The sequence below is a fragment of the Ceratotherium simum genome, chromosome 25 (assembly GCF_057802395.1).
Source record: "Ceratotherium simum simum isolate JZ-2026a chromosome 25, ASM5780239v1, whole genome shotgun sequence".
Classification (NCBI taxonomy): domain Eukaryota; kingdom Metazoa; phylum Chordata; class Mammalia; order Perissodactyla; family Rhinocerotidae; genus Ceratotherium; species Ceratotherium simum.
This window is the reverse complement of record NC_141924.1, coordinates 9875643-9893594: the sequence shown is the minus strand read 5'-3', so window position 1 is coordinate 9893594 and position 17952 is coordinate 9875643. Positions and strand designations below refer to the sequence as shown.

At 39.5% G+C, this 17952-nt stretch overlaps 1 protein-coding gene across 7 annotated transcripts in view; it reads right to left on the bottom strand.

The window, feature by feature from the left end:
* The window catches only part of MRTFA (myocardin related transcription factor A), a 196509-nt gene that overhangs the window by 161104 nt on the left and 17453 nt on the right, over positions 1-17952 (bottom strand). For 5 of the 7 annotated variants that reach the window (XM_087448889.1, XM_087448890.1, XM_087448884.1 and 2 more), the window contains one exon: positions 2360-2421. The exons of 1 other annotated variant lie outside the window; for it this stretch is intronic. Coding sequence is in view for 1 of the 6 variants with exons in the window: in XM_087448887.1 (XP_087305013.1) it covers positions 2360-2421; positions 3519-3537 (81 nt within the window). In the remaining 5 variants the exon portion in view is untranslated. Of the gene's footprint in view, positions 1-2359; positions 2422-3518; positions 3971-17952 lie in introns of those variants that run through there. One more of the 7 variants, XM_087448887.1, reaches the window with a different exon arrangement.

Genomic DNA, 17952 nt, shown 5'->3' with positions numbered 1-17952 from the left:
GATCCCACATTATTACAAATGCCTGAGATGCAGAAATGGTACCTCCTTTGAGAAAAGAATTTCAAGAGAAAATTTAAAAAGCAGAGAATCAGATGTGTAATGTTTTAAAAGAATGTATAGTAATTTCTTTATAAGCATGATGACAACAGTCAATTCCCTCAGCCAGTCAAAACATCCAAATGGGGAATTTTTTGGTATTTTTTGGAGAAAATTAATTCGCATTGGTTCAGGGACTTTTGCAGAAGTTTCCCAAAACAGCAATACCGTATTTCATTTACCCCATTTGCAGCTACAAACAGAAGCAAAACTGCACCTATTAAAAAACATATTTCACATTTGCTTTGAGCTATGAAAATATTAACCTACTCTGACCTCTCCTGCACCAACTTCAGCAAACCCTGGGTCAAAAGTCTCAACTTCCCAAAACAGCACAGGTGTCTCTAATTTCAGACCTGCTAGTCTCCTCTCTGCCTTTGGCTAAATCACTAGCAAGCCTAGAAAATAAAAACAAAAACAAAAACTCTACTAACTCATAGGTATTTTCTTTCTTTTTCCATAAAAGAATATTCTAGCAGACACAAATGAAATAACATATCTCAATATATAATTCTATTTCCTCTAAATTATAATAAAGGTCAAAATAGTTCAAGATAGTCATATTCACAATATCATCCACCTGGACTTGAAAAATTGTAATATCAATGAACTTTATATATTTCAATAAAAGAACAGACCGTGAAAGTTTACAGTACCATGCCTAACCCTTAGTAGGTATTCAATAAATGTTAGTTCCTTTCTTTCCTTTCCATTAATTCTTACAGTATTTCCATGAAATAGTTCCTATTTATTATTACCCCAATATAAAGCAGGAGAATAGAAAGAAAATTTCCTGACTGACCACCCAGATCAGACCCTGATAATTCAGTCCACCAGATGACGATGACAGGACTCATTTGCAGAAGTTAAACTTTAATCTACCCTCTCCACCTCCCTTCCTAGGCAGCAGTGTCAATTCCAAGGACTATGTTCCTTCTGCTTTAGGAAGTGGTTCAACTGTTTCCCCTTGTAGCAGTGTATTAACAGTTCCTATTCCTTGTGACTGAGAGAAAGCCAGTCTCAAGAACCTATGATGTTCTTTTTTTTTTGTGAGGAAGATCAGCCCTGAGGTAACATCCGTGCTTATCCTCCTCTTTTTGCTGAGGAAGACCGGCTCTGAGCTAACATCTATTGCCAATCCTCCTCCTTTTTTTTCCCCCAAAGCCCCAGTAGATAGTTGTATGTCATGGTTGCCCATCCTTCTAGTTGCTGTATGTGGGACGCGGCCTCAGCATGGCTGGAGAAGCAATGCGTCGGTGCGTGACCAGGATCCGAACCCGGGCCGCCAGTAACGGAGCGCGCACACTTAACCGCTAAGCCATGGGGCCGGCCCCCTATGATGTTCTAAGTGCAGGTGCAGCAAGAGTCCAAAGATTGTCGTCAACCCATAGAACCCCATGCGGAAGTCTACAGGATTCCTGGTTGGGGGGGTGTGGGGAGTACGGTCATTGTTTTTGTGGCTATCAAGTTCACTCTTCAAGTGATCCAAGTTTCCTGCACCAATGCAATGGGGTCCCCACATACCTAAGAACATGGAAAACTAGAACTACATGAACTAGCACTAGCCCTTACTTTGACAGGAAATGTTCTGACAGAAATAGGTTTGTAGAGCTGTGTGAAGCTGCCATCTATAGCTCTTTCTGGGGGCATCTGACACAAGACAGATATAGGAGCCAAAGCCATATCTGGTGGACTTCTGTTCAGGCCCCACAGCTTAAGATAGGAACACAAGCATGCTGTGTCAAATCAAACTCTAGTGGTTACAGACGGACAGACTCTATCATCAGTAACAAAATTTATAGTTGTCACTGACAGCCTGGCTACTGTCAAGACAGGACCTTTGTTGTATTTAGTCTACCATTCGCATAAGCTACTGAATTTTAGACTGACCAGAAGAATTAGCTACCCAATCACTTCCTACTACCCCAAGGTGGTTTACATAATGGCTCCAATACAAGACCTTCTGCCCTCTAAGGATTGGATCATGGGTGTGCATGCATGTGCATGAATTCATGGTTCTGTTCTCTGACCACTAAAATTTTTAACTGGTTGTGCTGTTTCTTGGCATTCAATACTTCCTAACAAGATACTAGATGTAGTCTACAACATTAGATAAATCATGGTCACAGACCATCATGGGGCTATGATGAGTGTTTCCCTAAACAATAATCAAATCTGATCTATTCTAGTTTACTAGAAATGAAAATACGAACAAACGCCTTAGGAAAGGAGGCAGGAAAGAACAAACAAACGTGGGACCTACCTTGTTTACAATTCCCACAGACAGAAGAAATTCAATTCCATGCCAACCATACCCTTCGATCACTAAAACACAAACAGAAAAATAAAAGTTCATGCAATATAAGCAATGCTTTCAGTTCCTAAAGGGTATTTGGTTTCAAAGGTAAGAAGCTATTTCTTATCTCTTTGCTATCCTCTCCATGCCCACAACAGTGGTTGAGCTCTGTCACTGGCAAAAAGGCCCAGAAAGGTAGAGTTAAACAAGTAACACTAATTGAGCACTTACTATATGCTAGGCACTGTTCTAAGTGCTTAAATGTACTAATTCATTTAATCCTCACAGCAACCCTATGAGATACTCTTATTAACTCATTTTACATCCAAATGACAACTGACCTACACCTCTGAAAATTGCTCTTACTGGTGTAAAGAAACGCCTTTTAAATAAATGTAGGCAATCTTAACCATCATAGCTGGGCTGTCTCAATGACTGATATCTATAAATGTTCCATATTCATCCATTCATTACGTATTTCTTGAGTCCCCACAATGTGCTTAGCACCACACCAGGCGCTAAAGAGGATTCATTCTCTGCCCTTTAGGAGTTGAGAAACTAGTTGGGGAGATCAGACTAAACTACAAGAAATGGTTCAAGAAGTGGAATGCCCTAATATGAGGTACACTGTCTTTCTGTAATCACTCAGTAAAATATCAATAACCTTTGGGAAAAGGGGAGGAAAGCTTCACATAGGAGGTGCCTTAAAGCTGGACCTAAAAATAGGCTACACTGGCTAAGAGAGGAGAAAGGCTCTTCAGGCAAGGAAACAAGAAAAACATGGTGGCAAGGACAGACACGGTGTATCTGAGGTCCTTCATAATCTGATCCCATCCAGTCTTACTAGCCTTTGCCCTGGCCACTGATCTCCCTCCCACCCCCCATTAGCCATACTGAACTTCTTACTTCTAGGACATAAAATTTTTGATAGTTCCCTTGTTTCTCCTACTGCCTGAAATGTTCTTCCCCACTTTTCTGGAGGGGGCAGGGGTAACATTAACCAATTGCAGTATATAAAAGGCACTCAATAAAATACAGCCACTGTCATAAATAATTTTTATTATTTAAGATCCAATTGAAACATTTTCTAAAGTGTTTTCCAATTCCCCAGAGTTAATCCACTCACCTCTCTGCCACAGTCGCATGGCATTTGTCCATTTCTCCAATAGAGTGGTAAAACGTTTTACTGTCCCCAGGTTTCCTTCGTTCTTTCTCTCTACTTGTCTGAAGACGAAACATACAACTCAATATCCCCCAGGACCTAGCACAATGTCTGGCACATAACAGGTGCCCATTATGTACTTGCTGACTGAAGGTCCAACTGACTCAAATTTATAAAATGAAAAACGACAGGATTCTTCTAAAAAGTCAGCTCCTTTAGTACGTTTGAATGATTCAGTATTATACTTTTACATTTGCATGAATATGTCTGCTACATAATTACACCAACAATTCATGCTCAAAAAAGTCAAAGTGGATTCACTAAAAACTACCAGCTGACTAGTTTTTGCTTGACAACAAAATGAGGCCATCCATGCCAACTGAGACAGGAGAAATAATTGAATTGATAATTTAGATATTGTGGCTGGCGATCTTTCTCACCGAAATGGTGCCACAGCTTTTATGTATGTTTTAATAGATATTTATATTGGCTTTAGTCATGGATCATAGAGGTTACAAATTTAGAAGTCCAATCATAAATCCAAGGTTTATTTATAGAAACTTTCCATATGGTAGGAGTTTAAGAAGTAAAACAGCAGCCTTTTTCCCTGCCGAAAGCAGAGGGTAGCAGAGTGCCAAAGAAGCAAACCCTCTCCTGACTCTGCTCTTGGCACTGCTTAAAGCAGAGGCAGAAATGTGCAGGGCAAGCAGGAGCCTCACTGAAAATCAGTCACCCAAAGCAAGGGGCATTTTGAATGTCTGTGCTATTCAAGGCTTCAGTATTAATTTTATACATGCCCATGTTCATTTAAAGCAGAATTTGTGGCTTGGAACTTAAAAAATGTTCTAATGTGCTAGTTTGTCCACATATTAATCGAGTCAGCCAGGTCTGAACATGCCAAGCTTAAAATACTCTCTAGATCGTTATGCAAAGGTATGAGCTCAATCCTTCATTCTCAGGAAAAGGAACTTAGTCAGAGGAGAATGACTAAAGCAATAATATTTCAATGGAAGCCATAACAGAAAAAGTCAACTCCTACATATTGATGGGGTGCTTTTTTAAAATATCTGAATAGAAATAAGATACAAGGTAATGACAGATTTCTTACAATTATTAATCTCAAAATGAGATCTTGGATTTTTAGTTCAAAGCTGTCAGAGAATGTATTTTGACACTGATTTCTACATGAGACCATCTTATGAGAAGGTTGTTTTAGTCATCCACTGACTAAGCCCCTTTAGAATCCAAGTCTAACTTACTTTATATTGAAATGAATTATATTTTTATATAACAGTATTATAAGCAAAGTTCTTTTAATCTTTTATTTTATTGGCTTTAGAGAAATGCCAATAAAACCTGGAATGACTAAATTTTTATAACTGAACCTCAGAAGCTCACACATCCAATGCCTTCATTTTCAGTTGAGGAACCAGTACAGAAAGGGTTCAGTGACTTGATAACAGAAACACTGAGACCCAGAATCTGAGTACTAGACCAATGTATTTATTCTACTACATACTGCTAAATACACTGCTTTATTATGACAGAAAACGTTTTGGAAATTATAGCAGAAGAAAAGTTTAAATAACTACACCCATTCTCTAACTGAAGAGAATTTTAAAATTAGATGTGTGCCCTGAAAGATTTGGAAATGCTGTCCCTTAAAAACTTGGGTAGTAGAAAATTATAGTAGTTATTTTCAAGGCTTTTGGCTCAATACATGATCACATAGAATCTTTGCTGGAAGTTTAGCTTTAAAAAGTTTTCCTTACATTTCAAAGGGGATGAGAATAATGTTTACAATCTAAGATAACATTATCCTTATATATTAAAAAATAAATCTCGCACAAAAAAATAATAAGCAATTTCATAGAATTTGTGGTCTTCTTTCAAACAAACATTTCTTCTGAAAGAATGCTATTGTTTCATTTTAATTTGGGGGGAAAGAGATACAAAGAATAAAAGGAAAGTAACAAAAAAATGGAATGGAAGGGGGAAAAAGGAGAGAAAGGGGAAAAAGGAGAGAAAGAGGAAAGAAAATCAGCATAAAGGTTTAACTTGGGTATCAAAAAGGAGAGAGGGGCCAGCCCAGTGGCGCAAGCAGTTAAGTGCACGCGCTCTGCTGCGGTGGCTTGGGGTTCACCGGTTTGGATCCCGGGCGCGCACCGACGCACCACTTGGGAAGCCATGCTGTGACAGCATCCCATATAAAGTGGAGGAAGATGGGCACGGATGTTAGCCCACGGCCAGTCTTCCTCAGCAAAAAAAAAAAAAAGGAGGATTGGCAGATGTTAGCTCAGGGCTGATCTTCCTCACAAAAAAAAAAAAAAAGGAGAGAAAACAATTCCCAATTAAATGAATAAACTGTGGTTTTCAAGCAATCAGCCTCAAGAGGGTATGGTTACATAGCTCTTCAAACTGAACACCTATGAAAAAAATCTTAATCTCATTCTGCCTGACTTCTCTACTTGCTCTTTCTTCCACTTGCAAAGAGAGAGCATTAAGTGGCCTGGGGCCCTGGAGCAAGTAGGGGAGTCAGAAATGGCAGTCCATGCAGCCTCCTCCAAGTGCTGGTCCTTGAGCCGGCCCAGTGGCGCAAGCGGTTAAGTGCGCGCTCACCGCTGTGGTGGCCTGGGGTTCGCCGGTTCAGATCCTGGGCACGCACCGACGCACCACTTGGCAAGCCATGCTGTGGCAGCGTCCCATATAAAGTAGAGGAAGATGGGCACGGATGTTAGCCCAGGGCCAGTCTTCCTCAGCAAAAAGAAAAGAGGAGGATTGGCATTGGATGTTAGCTCAGGGCTGGTCCTCCTCACAAAAAAAAAAAAAAAAAAAGTGCTGGTCCTGGTTGGAGCTATCAGAGAGTCTCAAAGAAGAGTCAAGAGAGACTACTGTGTTCCCAGATGTGTCTATAACCTCCTCTAGAAGAGACTAGAAACCTACAAGGAGCAATATACTCTGCTGCGTTTCATGTCCACCAAAAATCTTTCCTTGCTGATTATCAATTTAACTTGGATAGAGACTTTAAAGGACAGTTAATATAACATTTGATTAAGGTGACAAGGGGGAAAAGGAAACAACAGCACATATACTACAAAAGGAGAGAGGGAGGGTGGGAATGAGGAAGATCTCTGTAGCCCTGCTAGTCAACCCAGCTGCAGCATTCAACCTAACATACGCTCGGTAAGGCACTAGAATATATATGATACTTCACAAACGAAAAACTAAAATCTTAAACCTTCCACTCATTCAAACTCTATCAAAGCTCCCAGTTTTGTCTTCCTCTGCCCATAGCCCCTAACAAGCCATGGAAGCATCTCCCATTTCACTGTGTATTAAGACTCAGATGCGGGCCGGCCCCGTGGCTTAGCGGTTAAGTGTGCACACTCCGCTACTGGCGGCCCGGGTTCGGATCCTGGGCACGCACCGACACACTGCTTCTCCAGCCATGCTGAGGCCGTGTCCCACATACAGCAACTAGAAGGATGTGCAGCTATGACATACAACTATATAAATAAATAAATAAAATTATTAAAAAAAAAAAAAAGACTCAGATGCTATAGCTCCAGACATGCAGATAGAGCTATCACTTTCTAAAATTGCAAAGCAAAATCTACTTTACAGTTTTCAACTATCTGAACATCTATTCTCTTATGTGATTCTCTTAACACTGTAAAGTGGTTATTTGCCGAGATGATGGGTGGAGAGCAAATCGCAGCAAAGCCTCTATTATAAGCAGAATCATAGGAGAAAGAGCCCGTTTGTCTATCAGTGTTCTAAATAAGAGAGAGGAACTCTTTAAACCTCGAACATGACTTCAACATCTCTGCAGCTAGTCTTAAATAAACGTGCGCATTCCTGTTTTAACAGAATAAAATGAAAATTTCTTATTATTCCTTGCTTTTTCCTATAACAAATTATTTTAATTTTTCAAAGTAGGTAATACATAACTATGATATTTTAAAAAATCAAACAGTACAATAAGGTATATGGTGAAAAGTAGGTCTCTTTCCCAGCCCAGTCCCCCAGTACTCCTTTCCAAAAATGATTTCAAGTTTCCTGTACTTTAACGTTTTCTTAATGACTGAATCACTCTCCTATGCTTACAAACGTGGCTGTAGAAGGAGCAGAATGACTTAGCTGGTTACTGCACTACCAGAGAGAGCACATGCCCACCATTACTGAAGTCTGAGCATCTGTGCAGGAGACCTGCCTTCAGTGCAGCATGGCACATCTATGCCCTCCCTATACATACTCCCACTCACATGCAAACCGCCACACCCAAAGGAGAGGGTTTGCATGTGTATGTCTGTGTGTGTGTGATAAAATACACATTACATAAAATTTACCATTTAACCATTTTTAGGTGTACAATTCAGTGTCTCAAAGTGTGTTCACAATGTCGTGCAACCATCACCACTACCCATTTCCAAAACTTTTTCATCACCCCAATCAGAAACTGTACCCATTAGACAGAGCTCCCCATTTCCCCTCCCCCTAGTCCCTATGAACATCTATTCTACTTTCCATCTCTATGCATTTGCCTATTGTAGGTGCCTCATATAAGTGGAATCATACACTATTTGTCCTTTTGTATTTGGCTTCCTTCACTTAGCATGTCTTAAAGGCTCATCCATGTTGAAGCATGTATCAGAATTCCATTCCTTTTAAAGGTTGAATAATATACTACTGTATGTATATACCATATTTTGTTTATCCATTCATCAGTGGAGGGACATTTGGGTTGTTTCTACCTTTTGGCTATTGTGAATAATGCTGTTGTGAACACTGGTGTACAAGTATCTGTTTAAGTCCCTCCTTTCAATTCTTTTGTGTATATACCTGGGAGTGGAACTGCTGAATCCTGTGGCAATTCTATGTTGAACTTTTTGAGGGACCACAAACTATTTTCCACAGTGGCTGTACCATTTTACATTCTCACCAGTGATACATAAGGGTTCCAGTTTCTCCTCCTTGCAGTTTTTTTGGTAATAGCCATCCTAAGGGTATGAAGTGGTACTTCGTTGTGGTTTTCATTTACATTCAAATGAGAGGGTTCTTATGTTTATGGCTTCAAAGTATTTTGTATTTGAATGTGTTCCTGTGGCACTGGTACATCTCTACCCCACAAAGAAGTGTCTTATCTTCTGGCTCCTCCTCATGGTTCTCAAGAGTCCACCACTCATGCAGTGCAGGAGTCACTTCAAATCTTGTCCACTACATCTACTACTGCACTACACTCTGCCTACCCTGCTTTTCTTGCATACCCTTTCACCTATGTGTTTTGGCTTGCTTCTCAAAAAATGCTGACCTATTAACAGCGATGGACCTTGAGGGTATTATGTTAAGTGAAATAAGCCAGATAGAGAAAGACAAACACCGTATGATTTCATTCGTATGTGGAAGATAAACTAACACATGGACAAAGAGAACAGTTTAGTAGTTACCAGAGGGGAAAGGGGTTGGGGGGGGTGGGCACAAGGTTTAAGGTAAAGGGACACATTTATATGGAGACTGACAAATAATAATGTACAACTGAAATTTCACAATGTTATAAACTATTATGACCTCAATAAAAAAAAAATGTTGACCTATTTATAACCAGATATTGCCAGTTTAATCAACACTCCTTTAACTTCTGGAAGAACCAACTACTCACAGCACTTCTGGCACTTTAAGTCTTCTCAGGAATTGTCAACAATACTCAAAAGTTCCTTTTTGACTATCTAAGGGGCTTGCTTTTCTTTTTCTTGGTTTTGGGTTCAGTACTCTTTTAGATGCTTGAAAATGACAGAAAGTTTGTTTCTGGATAACCAAAGTTTTACCTTAGGCATTTTCACGTCTAAGTCTACCTGCATTTAAGTAGAACTTGCAGATAAATAAATCACTAAACTTCTCACTTCTCAAGAAGAACACAACAAAGATGATAAAATTAAAAATATTTTTATTAGTAACCCACAGTAAATTGCTATTCAGTTGTCAACAGCGCCTACAACATGGTAGGCACTTGATAAATATTTGTTGAATGAACGGTTTAAGGAGATAATATGGCAACAGAGAACAAGTGTGGGCTTTGGAGTCAGATCTGAATTTGTATCTCAGCTCCTACCTTTATTAGCCATATGATCTTGAGCTAAGTTACTTAGCTTCTCTGAGCCTCAACATTCTGACCTAAAAAAAAAGTTGGAGAGCCAGCCCTGACAGCCTAGTGGTTAAAGTTTGGCACACTACACTTTGGTGGCCCAGGTTCGGTTCCCAGGCATGGAGCCACACCACTCATCTGTCAGTTGCCACGCTGTGGTGGCGGCTCATACAGAAGAACTAGAAAGACTTAAAACTAGAATATACAACTATGTACTGGGGCTTTGGGGAGGAAAGAGAAAAAAAAGAGAGAGAGAAGAAGATTGGCAACAACAGATGTTAGCTCAGGGCGAATCTTTCCCAGCAAAAAAAAAACAAAAAAACAAAAAAACATGGATAATACCACCTAACTTGCAAAATGAACAAGAAGACAAATTATTGGTAGTATATTCAAATATATAAACTGCTTTGTTGGTATAGGCTCTAAGTACCGCAAAAGCATGGATTCAAGCAAAAGAAACAGTTCAACAGCTCATAATTCATTCATTCATTTATTCAAATTTTTTTTTTTTTTTTGCTGAGAAAGACCAGCCCTGAGCTACCGTCTATTGCCAATCCTCCTTCTTTTCTTTCCCCTGTTCTCCCCAAAGCCCCAGTAGATAGTTGTATGTCATAGTTGCACACCCCTCTAGTTGCTGTATGTTGGACGCCACCTCAGCATGGCCGGACAAGCGGCGCGTCGGTGCACACCCGGGATCCGAACCCGGGCCGCCAGCAGCGGAGCGCACGCGCTCAACCGCTAAGCCACGGGGCCAGTCCCTATTCAATAATTATTTAGTTAAGGCCTACTATATGCCAGGCACTGTAGTTGCAAAAGATACAACAGTGATCAAGATAGACACAGATCTCTGCTCTCATGGAGCTTATACTCTAGTGGGGGGAGACAGATAATAAAATAAGTAAACTATATAGATCTTAAAATATAATGAATGTTTTAGAAAAAAGAAAAGATAGATCATAACAAAGAGAATGAGAAGTGTCGGGAGCAGAAGAGTTATAATTTTTAAATAAGATGATTAAGGTAGTCCTCATTGAGAAAGTGACACTGAAGCAAAGATTTGACAGTGATGAGAGTGAGCCATGCAGATATCGAAAAGCATTCCAGACAGAAGAAACAGCCAATGCACAGGCCCTAAGGCAGATGCAGGACTCTCATGTTCAAGGAACAGCAAGAAAGCTAGTGAGGCTGCAGCCGAGTGAGCAAGAGGGATATAGTAGGTGAGGTCAGAGAGGTTAATAGAAGACCAGACAAGTCAAGGCCTTATGGGCTTTTACTCAGAGTGGAATGGGGAGCCAAGGCAAGGTTTCTGAACAGAGGAGTGACATGATCTGACTTAGGTATAACAAGAATGATTCAGGCTACTGTGTTGAGAATAAAGGAAAGGGTAGAAGCTGGGAGATCAGTTAGGAGGTACTACAATAATCTGGGCAAGAGAGGACAGTGGCTTAGACCACAGTGGTAACAGCAGAGACAGTGAGAAGTGGTTGATTTTGGATATATTTTAAAGGTAGGTCCAGTAAATTTTCCTGGAAGACTGGATTGGTGTATGAAAGAAAGATAATAATCCAAAGTTTTGACCAGAGCAACTAAAAGGGTTGTCATCAAATAAGACATGGAAAGCTATTGGTGGAAAAAAAGTTTAAAGGAGGAAAATGAATAGTTTACTTTTAGTTCTGTACATGTTGAGTTTGAGACAGTTGGCTTCCCACTTTTCCAACAGGTAAAGAGGGTCAAGTTGATGAAATCATAGTTTTTAACATTTCCATTTTACTCTTTTGTAATAGATGATAAACCACAGGTTTAATTTGGTCTAGATGCTACAGTTTTATAACAAATTAATTTCAGCAGTTACCATATATATGAAAAAAGAAATACCCAATATAGTTTGATGCTGATTAATTCCCAATGACTGACCATATCCTCTAAAGCTTGAAGATGAACACTGAAATCCATTCCACCTCACAATCATAGGTATGGAGTCAAATCTCAGTAAATGAGGAAGAATAATAAAATAGAATGAGCTCCTGGCATCTTGTTACCAACACTGAATTCTTCATCCTGACAGCAACTGGAGGATTCCATGATCCTAACATATCAACTTCAGTTGACATACTCCTCTTGTTCTAAACAAATTTTTCTCTCCTCTGTTCCCTGGAAGTTCCCAAAAGAAGAGAATGATCCAGAGCCTGAGAACAAACAGCATCTAAGAAGAACAACACAGAGAGAAGCCTACAGAGGACTAGCACTATTCCCATATTCTGGGTCAAGGCCACCGGAGAAATCGCAAAATCACACCATCTCAGGGTTGGAAAGGGATCATCATGTGTCAACAAATATTTTCCAAGTGACCATGTGCTAGAAGCTAAGGATACACAGATGATTATGACAAAATCCCTATTCAAGGCATTGTGTGCTAAGTACGTTAGCAGAGGAATTAACTAAGGGTTATGGGAATATAGGGGTGGGAATAAAAGAGCAGGTCTTCACAGTAAATTGCCAAGAATTAACTTGGGATCACCACATCCACCACCTCCTATCAATTTTACACGCAGAAGAGTCACATGGTGATTCAAGCTAAAGCGAAAGCAAGGTTGCAGGCCTAGCAGAGCTGGGACTTGTAGCCTCTCAGAATCAGGGTCTTGTTCTCTTATGTGGTTGGTAAAGAAAATAGGTAAAGGTGGTCATAATCATTTCCATCCCCCCTTCATTTCTTTTCCACAGAAAAACTGGGATCACAAGAAAACACTGTTCTAGTCCAACCATTCACTCAAGGCCAATCTCCAAATTTTACAAGATAGTACCTGATCCTTTAAAATATTTGCTGAAAGAAAAGAGTGCCTTCTCTTCCCTTCCAAAAGGAAATTTTATTTAACCTAAGCTACTTACAGAGGTCTAGGATACAACTTTAACTTCTAGAATAAAACTAACCATAACCACTTCCAATGCCATTTGACTCTTCCTGTGGCCCAGGTTCTAAACCCTCGTCTTCCTAAGGATTAGGAGTCTTTCTAGCTCTGAGTCTTCTGGCACCCTTACTTTTCATTTTACTGCTAATTGTGACTCGCAGGGATTCACTCACAAAGAATTATGGAATTTATTAATCCATAAACCATATTTCATTTTCATTTTCCAGACAAAATCTTAAAGGCCTGTAATACACAATGTCAAACTGTCATCTGTCTTTACACATCTCCCAAGGAAAAAACTTACCTCTGACATGAGTTCTTACTTATTGGTAACCTCTCTCTAACCAATAGAAATAATCACGATAACATATTCTAGCAAACTGCTGCTATCTCAGCAATTACAATGGAGTATATGCTTTCAATAGTGAGTCAGGCCCTGGGAGTGGTTTAGCACATGGAAATTCACCAGCTGGCATCTACAATTAGATTCACGGAGACAAATGGAATTTTTATATCAGGTTTTTCCAAGAGTTAACTAGTTCTTAAATTGATTATACCTTTCTGAAGTATTTACAGAAATGATATAATGTCTGGGATTTGTTTTAAAATATTGAGGAAGGGGGAAGCAAGATTAAGCAAGATTGGTCACGTGTTGATAATGGCTGAAACTAGTTGATAGGTCCACAGCGGTGGTTCATTTTATTATTCTCTTTATTTTTATATGTGTTTGAAATTTTATATAATAAAGATTTAATTTTTTTTTTTTTTTTTTTTTTTTTTTTACTTATGTCATAATGTGGTGAACTTGAAAAACAAATAAAGGACAAAGTGATTCTTGGGACCAATGAGCTCCATAATCTACCAAAGTAAAAACTGTTCCTTTCTTAAGATATACCTCTATTCTAACACTTATTTCCCACTGAACAAATATTTACTGAGCACAACTACCATGTGCCAGGCACCAACTCGAGTGCTAAGGATACAATAATAAACTAAGTTCTCTCTCTCTCAAAGAATCAAGTAGGGAATCTATGGTTATGAAAGAGGCAAGCACATGGTGTCATAGACCAAACAAGAGGGAGATCTAATCTAACTCTGGCCAACCAGGAAAAGCTTCTTAGGCATCATCTAAACTAATTCTGAAAGATTCAACCCAAAGAAATGAATCACTTCTTTTTTGTCTATGTGGACCTTTATCATTTTATAGACTGTGAGATCAATGTAAATGCCTGCTCCTTTATGAACTAAAATGTATCTATTTCTCTATAAAACAGAAATTATCAAATGGTCATTCATTCAACAATATTTATTAAATACCTACCATGTGCCAGAACATGCTAGACAAAAAGGACAAAACATGGTCTCTGCCCTCATCGGGTTTATAATCTCAGAGCACAGGAAGACAAAAACATGTAAGTAAGCAAGCCATCAAGCAAAAAACTAAACATAAAGTTCTCTGGGTTATAAAGGAAACAAAGAAGGGACTTTGCCTGCAGCAACTATCTACTTTTTAGATATGGTGATAAGGAAAGTGGAAAGATCTGAAGACCAATGGATGATAATGTAACTGACTGAAGGAGAAAGGGAGGCAATCAGCATAGATATAGGATGCATGCAACATAGGTCATGGGAAGAAATCTGGATTTTATTCTAAATGCAAATGGGAAACCATTGGAGGTGAGTGTTTTAAGCAGAGAAGTGACATGATTCAGTTTATGTTTTTAAGATCATTCCTGTTACTCTGGAAAGAATGAATTGAAGAGAATAATTTTTACCAAGAAGAGTTTTAGATGAGCAAAACTAAAACATGAAAATTGATTTTGGCCAATTAAAATCACCTGTGCAGGGCCGGCCCCGTGGCTTGGCGGTTAAGTGCTCGTGCTCCGCTGCTGGCGGCCCAGGTTCGGATCCCGGGCACGCACTGACGCACTGCTTCTCCGGCCATGCTGAGGCCGCGTCCCACATACAGCAACTAGAAGGTTGTGCAACTATGACATACAACTATCTACTGGGGCTTTGGGGGAAAAAAAATAAATAAATAAATAAAATCACCTGTGCATTCCATTACCAATCTAAAATCTTCTCAATTGCCCGACTTAGTCCAGGCTTCACCTACAGTTTTTTTAAAAATGCCTACAAACCAATGGTGTGGTTTTACAAATCTCCTCATGACCTCTGAGGAGATCTCGGGGAAGCTGAAACAAGCCTCGATGCCTGGAGGTTAGCATTCTTCTCATCCTCCAATTGCCAAAGTCAGATTAATTTTCATTTACTCATCTCTTATTCCACAAAAAGATTGATGACTGAAAGAAAGAGAATAAGGGACTTCCTCGAGTGTTTCAGACGACAAACTTTACTGAACGTGTGATAAGGAATGTAATTGCATAACCTTTCTTCTCACTGCCAACTACGTTCCAGGTGGGAACTCCACTATGAAAGCAATTCTAATTTTCCTGTCCAAATTCGCCAGAGAAAGCCTCCTAAAGCATCCATTTAATTCTGCTTAATAAAATGTTTCCCCATTCCAAAGTCTGAACAAGAATAAATTTCTATAGCATTTGTAATTGATAAGAAAAGAAAAATAAATTCCATTGTTAATCCCTGGGGCATGTGGCTAAGCAATCTTTTTTGTCTTTGTTTTTGTTTTGTGAGGAAGATCAGCCCTGAGCCAACATCCATGCCAATCCTCCTCTTTCTTTTCTTTTCTTGCCGAGGAAGACTAGCCCTGAGCTAACATCCATGCCCATCTTCCTCCACTTTATGTGGGACGCCGCCACAGCATGGCCTGACAAGCGGTGTGTCGGTGCGCGCCCGGGATCCGAACCCGGGCTGCCAGCAGCGGAGCGCACGCACTTAACCGCTACGCCATGGCGCTGGCCCCTGTGGCTAAGCAATCTTAATAAAGGCACTAAGTTACACTCAAAGAGATTTTACTCAGTTATTTAAAACTCAGGATGGAAGGAGGAGCAAGAGACAGTACCAACATCTACAGAATATCCATGAGCTTTACCCACATTATTTATTTTATTTAATCTTGATAATATCCCTGCAAGATAAGTATATCCCCATTTTACTGATGAGGACACAGACCCAGAGAAGTGGACACTAGCTCAAGGTCACACAACTGTTAAGTGGTTTCCATGGCCCATACTCTTTCATTACACAAATGTTTAAATAAAGATCTAAATTATAGAAATTCTTCCATATGACCAATGTACTAACAGATAAATAAGTTTATACACATATACGTGTGTGTGCCTCATCTGGAAGTCTAATCATCAATTGTAATATTTTTCAGTGGGAAAGTGTTTAGGATTCCCACTTGGAGATAGGCCACCAGAAAGCACCTCTGAAGAGATTAAGGGAGTTCGGTGGCAAAAGCTACCAAGGTTAAGCTATTTGCTCTTAATGAAGCCAAAAGAGCTCCTCCCTGAAGGCAGTATATACTTGCTTGAGGGTAGCAGCAGTGACTCTAACAAAAGCTATAGGGATTCATGTACAAGAACCATTCTCAAGTCCAGGAAAGTCTGTAAGTAATTTAGGGCAGTGACACTGAGCAACATGTACATGCAAAAACAACTATTCTGTCAACAAATGAAATCAAATAAGATAGCATAAATGAAAGCACCTAACAGTGGCTGGCATGAAACAGACCCTCAATAAAAAGTAGTTTCTTCTACTCTCTGTTCCAAGTTATTTGTACAAAAAAAAACAAATAACTGTGCTGGATGCAGTCATAACATTTACTTATTCGCTGGGCAAACTGATGAAATGCTCTTTCTCTCAAACCTAGCTAGACTGAGTTTGCATATCTGGTCCCACATTTGCTAAGAACAACAGGGACACAACCAGCCACATCTCAAAAGTCAGAAGTCTTCTCTTAAGGATTATTTTCTTTCCTCCATCAATCAGCAGCATAGCAAATGGACAGAAAGGTTTCTTCAAAGCAAGTCTCCCAACAGCTAGGCAGAACACAACTCAGCAAAACCACCAAACTACCTACATTACAATCTGCATTCCTCCATTTCTATGACCACTGAATGGTCATACACGACCTGGCATATTAAATCATTACTAAACACCTCATACCAGGGCAAATTACTCTTCAACTATTTCACTGGTTTAACGTACGTGTGTGTGTGTGTGTGTAAAATCAGCCTTGAGCTAACATCCAATGCCAATCCTCCTCTTTTTGCCAAGGAAGACTGGCCCTGGGCTAACATCCATGCCCATCTTCCTCTACTTTATATGGGACGCCGTCGCAGCATGGCTTGACAAGCGGTGCATCAGTGCACGCCTGGGATCCGGGCCTGTAAACCCTCGGGCCGCCAAAGTGGAGCGCGCGCACTTAACTCCCACACCACCGGGCTGGCCCCTCAATGGTTTAACTTTTGAAATGGAATAATCTTTTCTTTAAAAAATTCTTTTAAATCAACTCTATCATTTAGATGCTTCTGAGATTCAGACTCTGGGATTAACAATACATAATTAAAGTTGAGATAACGTGAAGTGGTAATGATTGCTGGAGTGACAACTGTAAGGATCAAATGAAAATCATAGAAGGGCCATTATGGGTCATCTAACTTAATGCTCTTACTTTACAGAAGGAAAAACTCAGACCAGAGAGGTTAGACAACTTGTTCAAACCTCTCTCTAATAGTAATAGCTGCCACTTATTGGATAATTACAATGTGCTAGGTGCTGTACTAAGGATTTTACATATGTGATCTTATTTAATTTTACCAAAATCCTATGAGGAAGGGATTATCAAGTCCATCTTATAAATGAGAAAACCAGGATTCAAATCCAAGACTGTCTGACATCCAAGTCCTTGGTTTTAACCATACGCTATGCCTACTTTCCATTCATTCATTCATCAAATACTCACTAAGGAATTATAACATGTCAGGTACTATCTCAGCCCTAGGGATACATGAAGATGAACACGGTCCCTGCCCTCACGGAGCTTATGGTAACAAGTAAAATAAATAAGCACTTCAAGTACAACTGGTAACTGCTGTGGGGGAAAAAAACACAGAAATGTGAAAATAACTACAGAGGCATCACTATGCAACCAATCATACATGAAAATACTAAAAATGTAAAAGACTACCACCTCATACCCATTAGGATGGCTACTATCAAAAAAACAGAAAATAAGTGTTGGTAAGGATGTGGAGAAATTGGAACCCTTGTGCACTGCTGGTAGAAATGTAAAATGAAAGTAAATTTAATCTTAGATAGTGAAAATGACTAAACAAGATTCTGAATCCATCAAAGATAACAGGTATTTGAAATGGTACATTCTGAAAGGCAAATTAAACTAGTATCCTCTTTCTTTAGTATGATA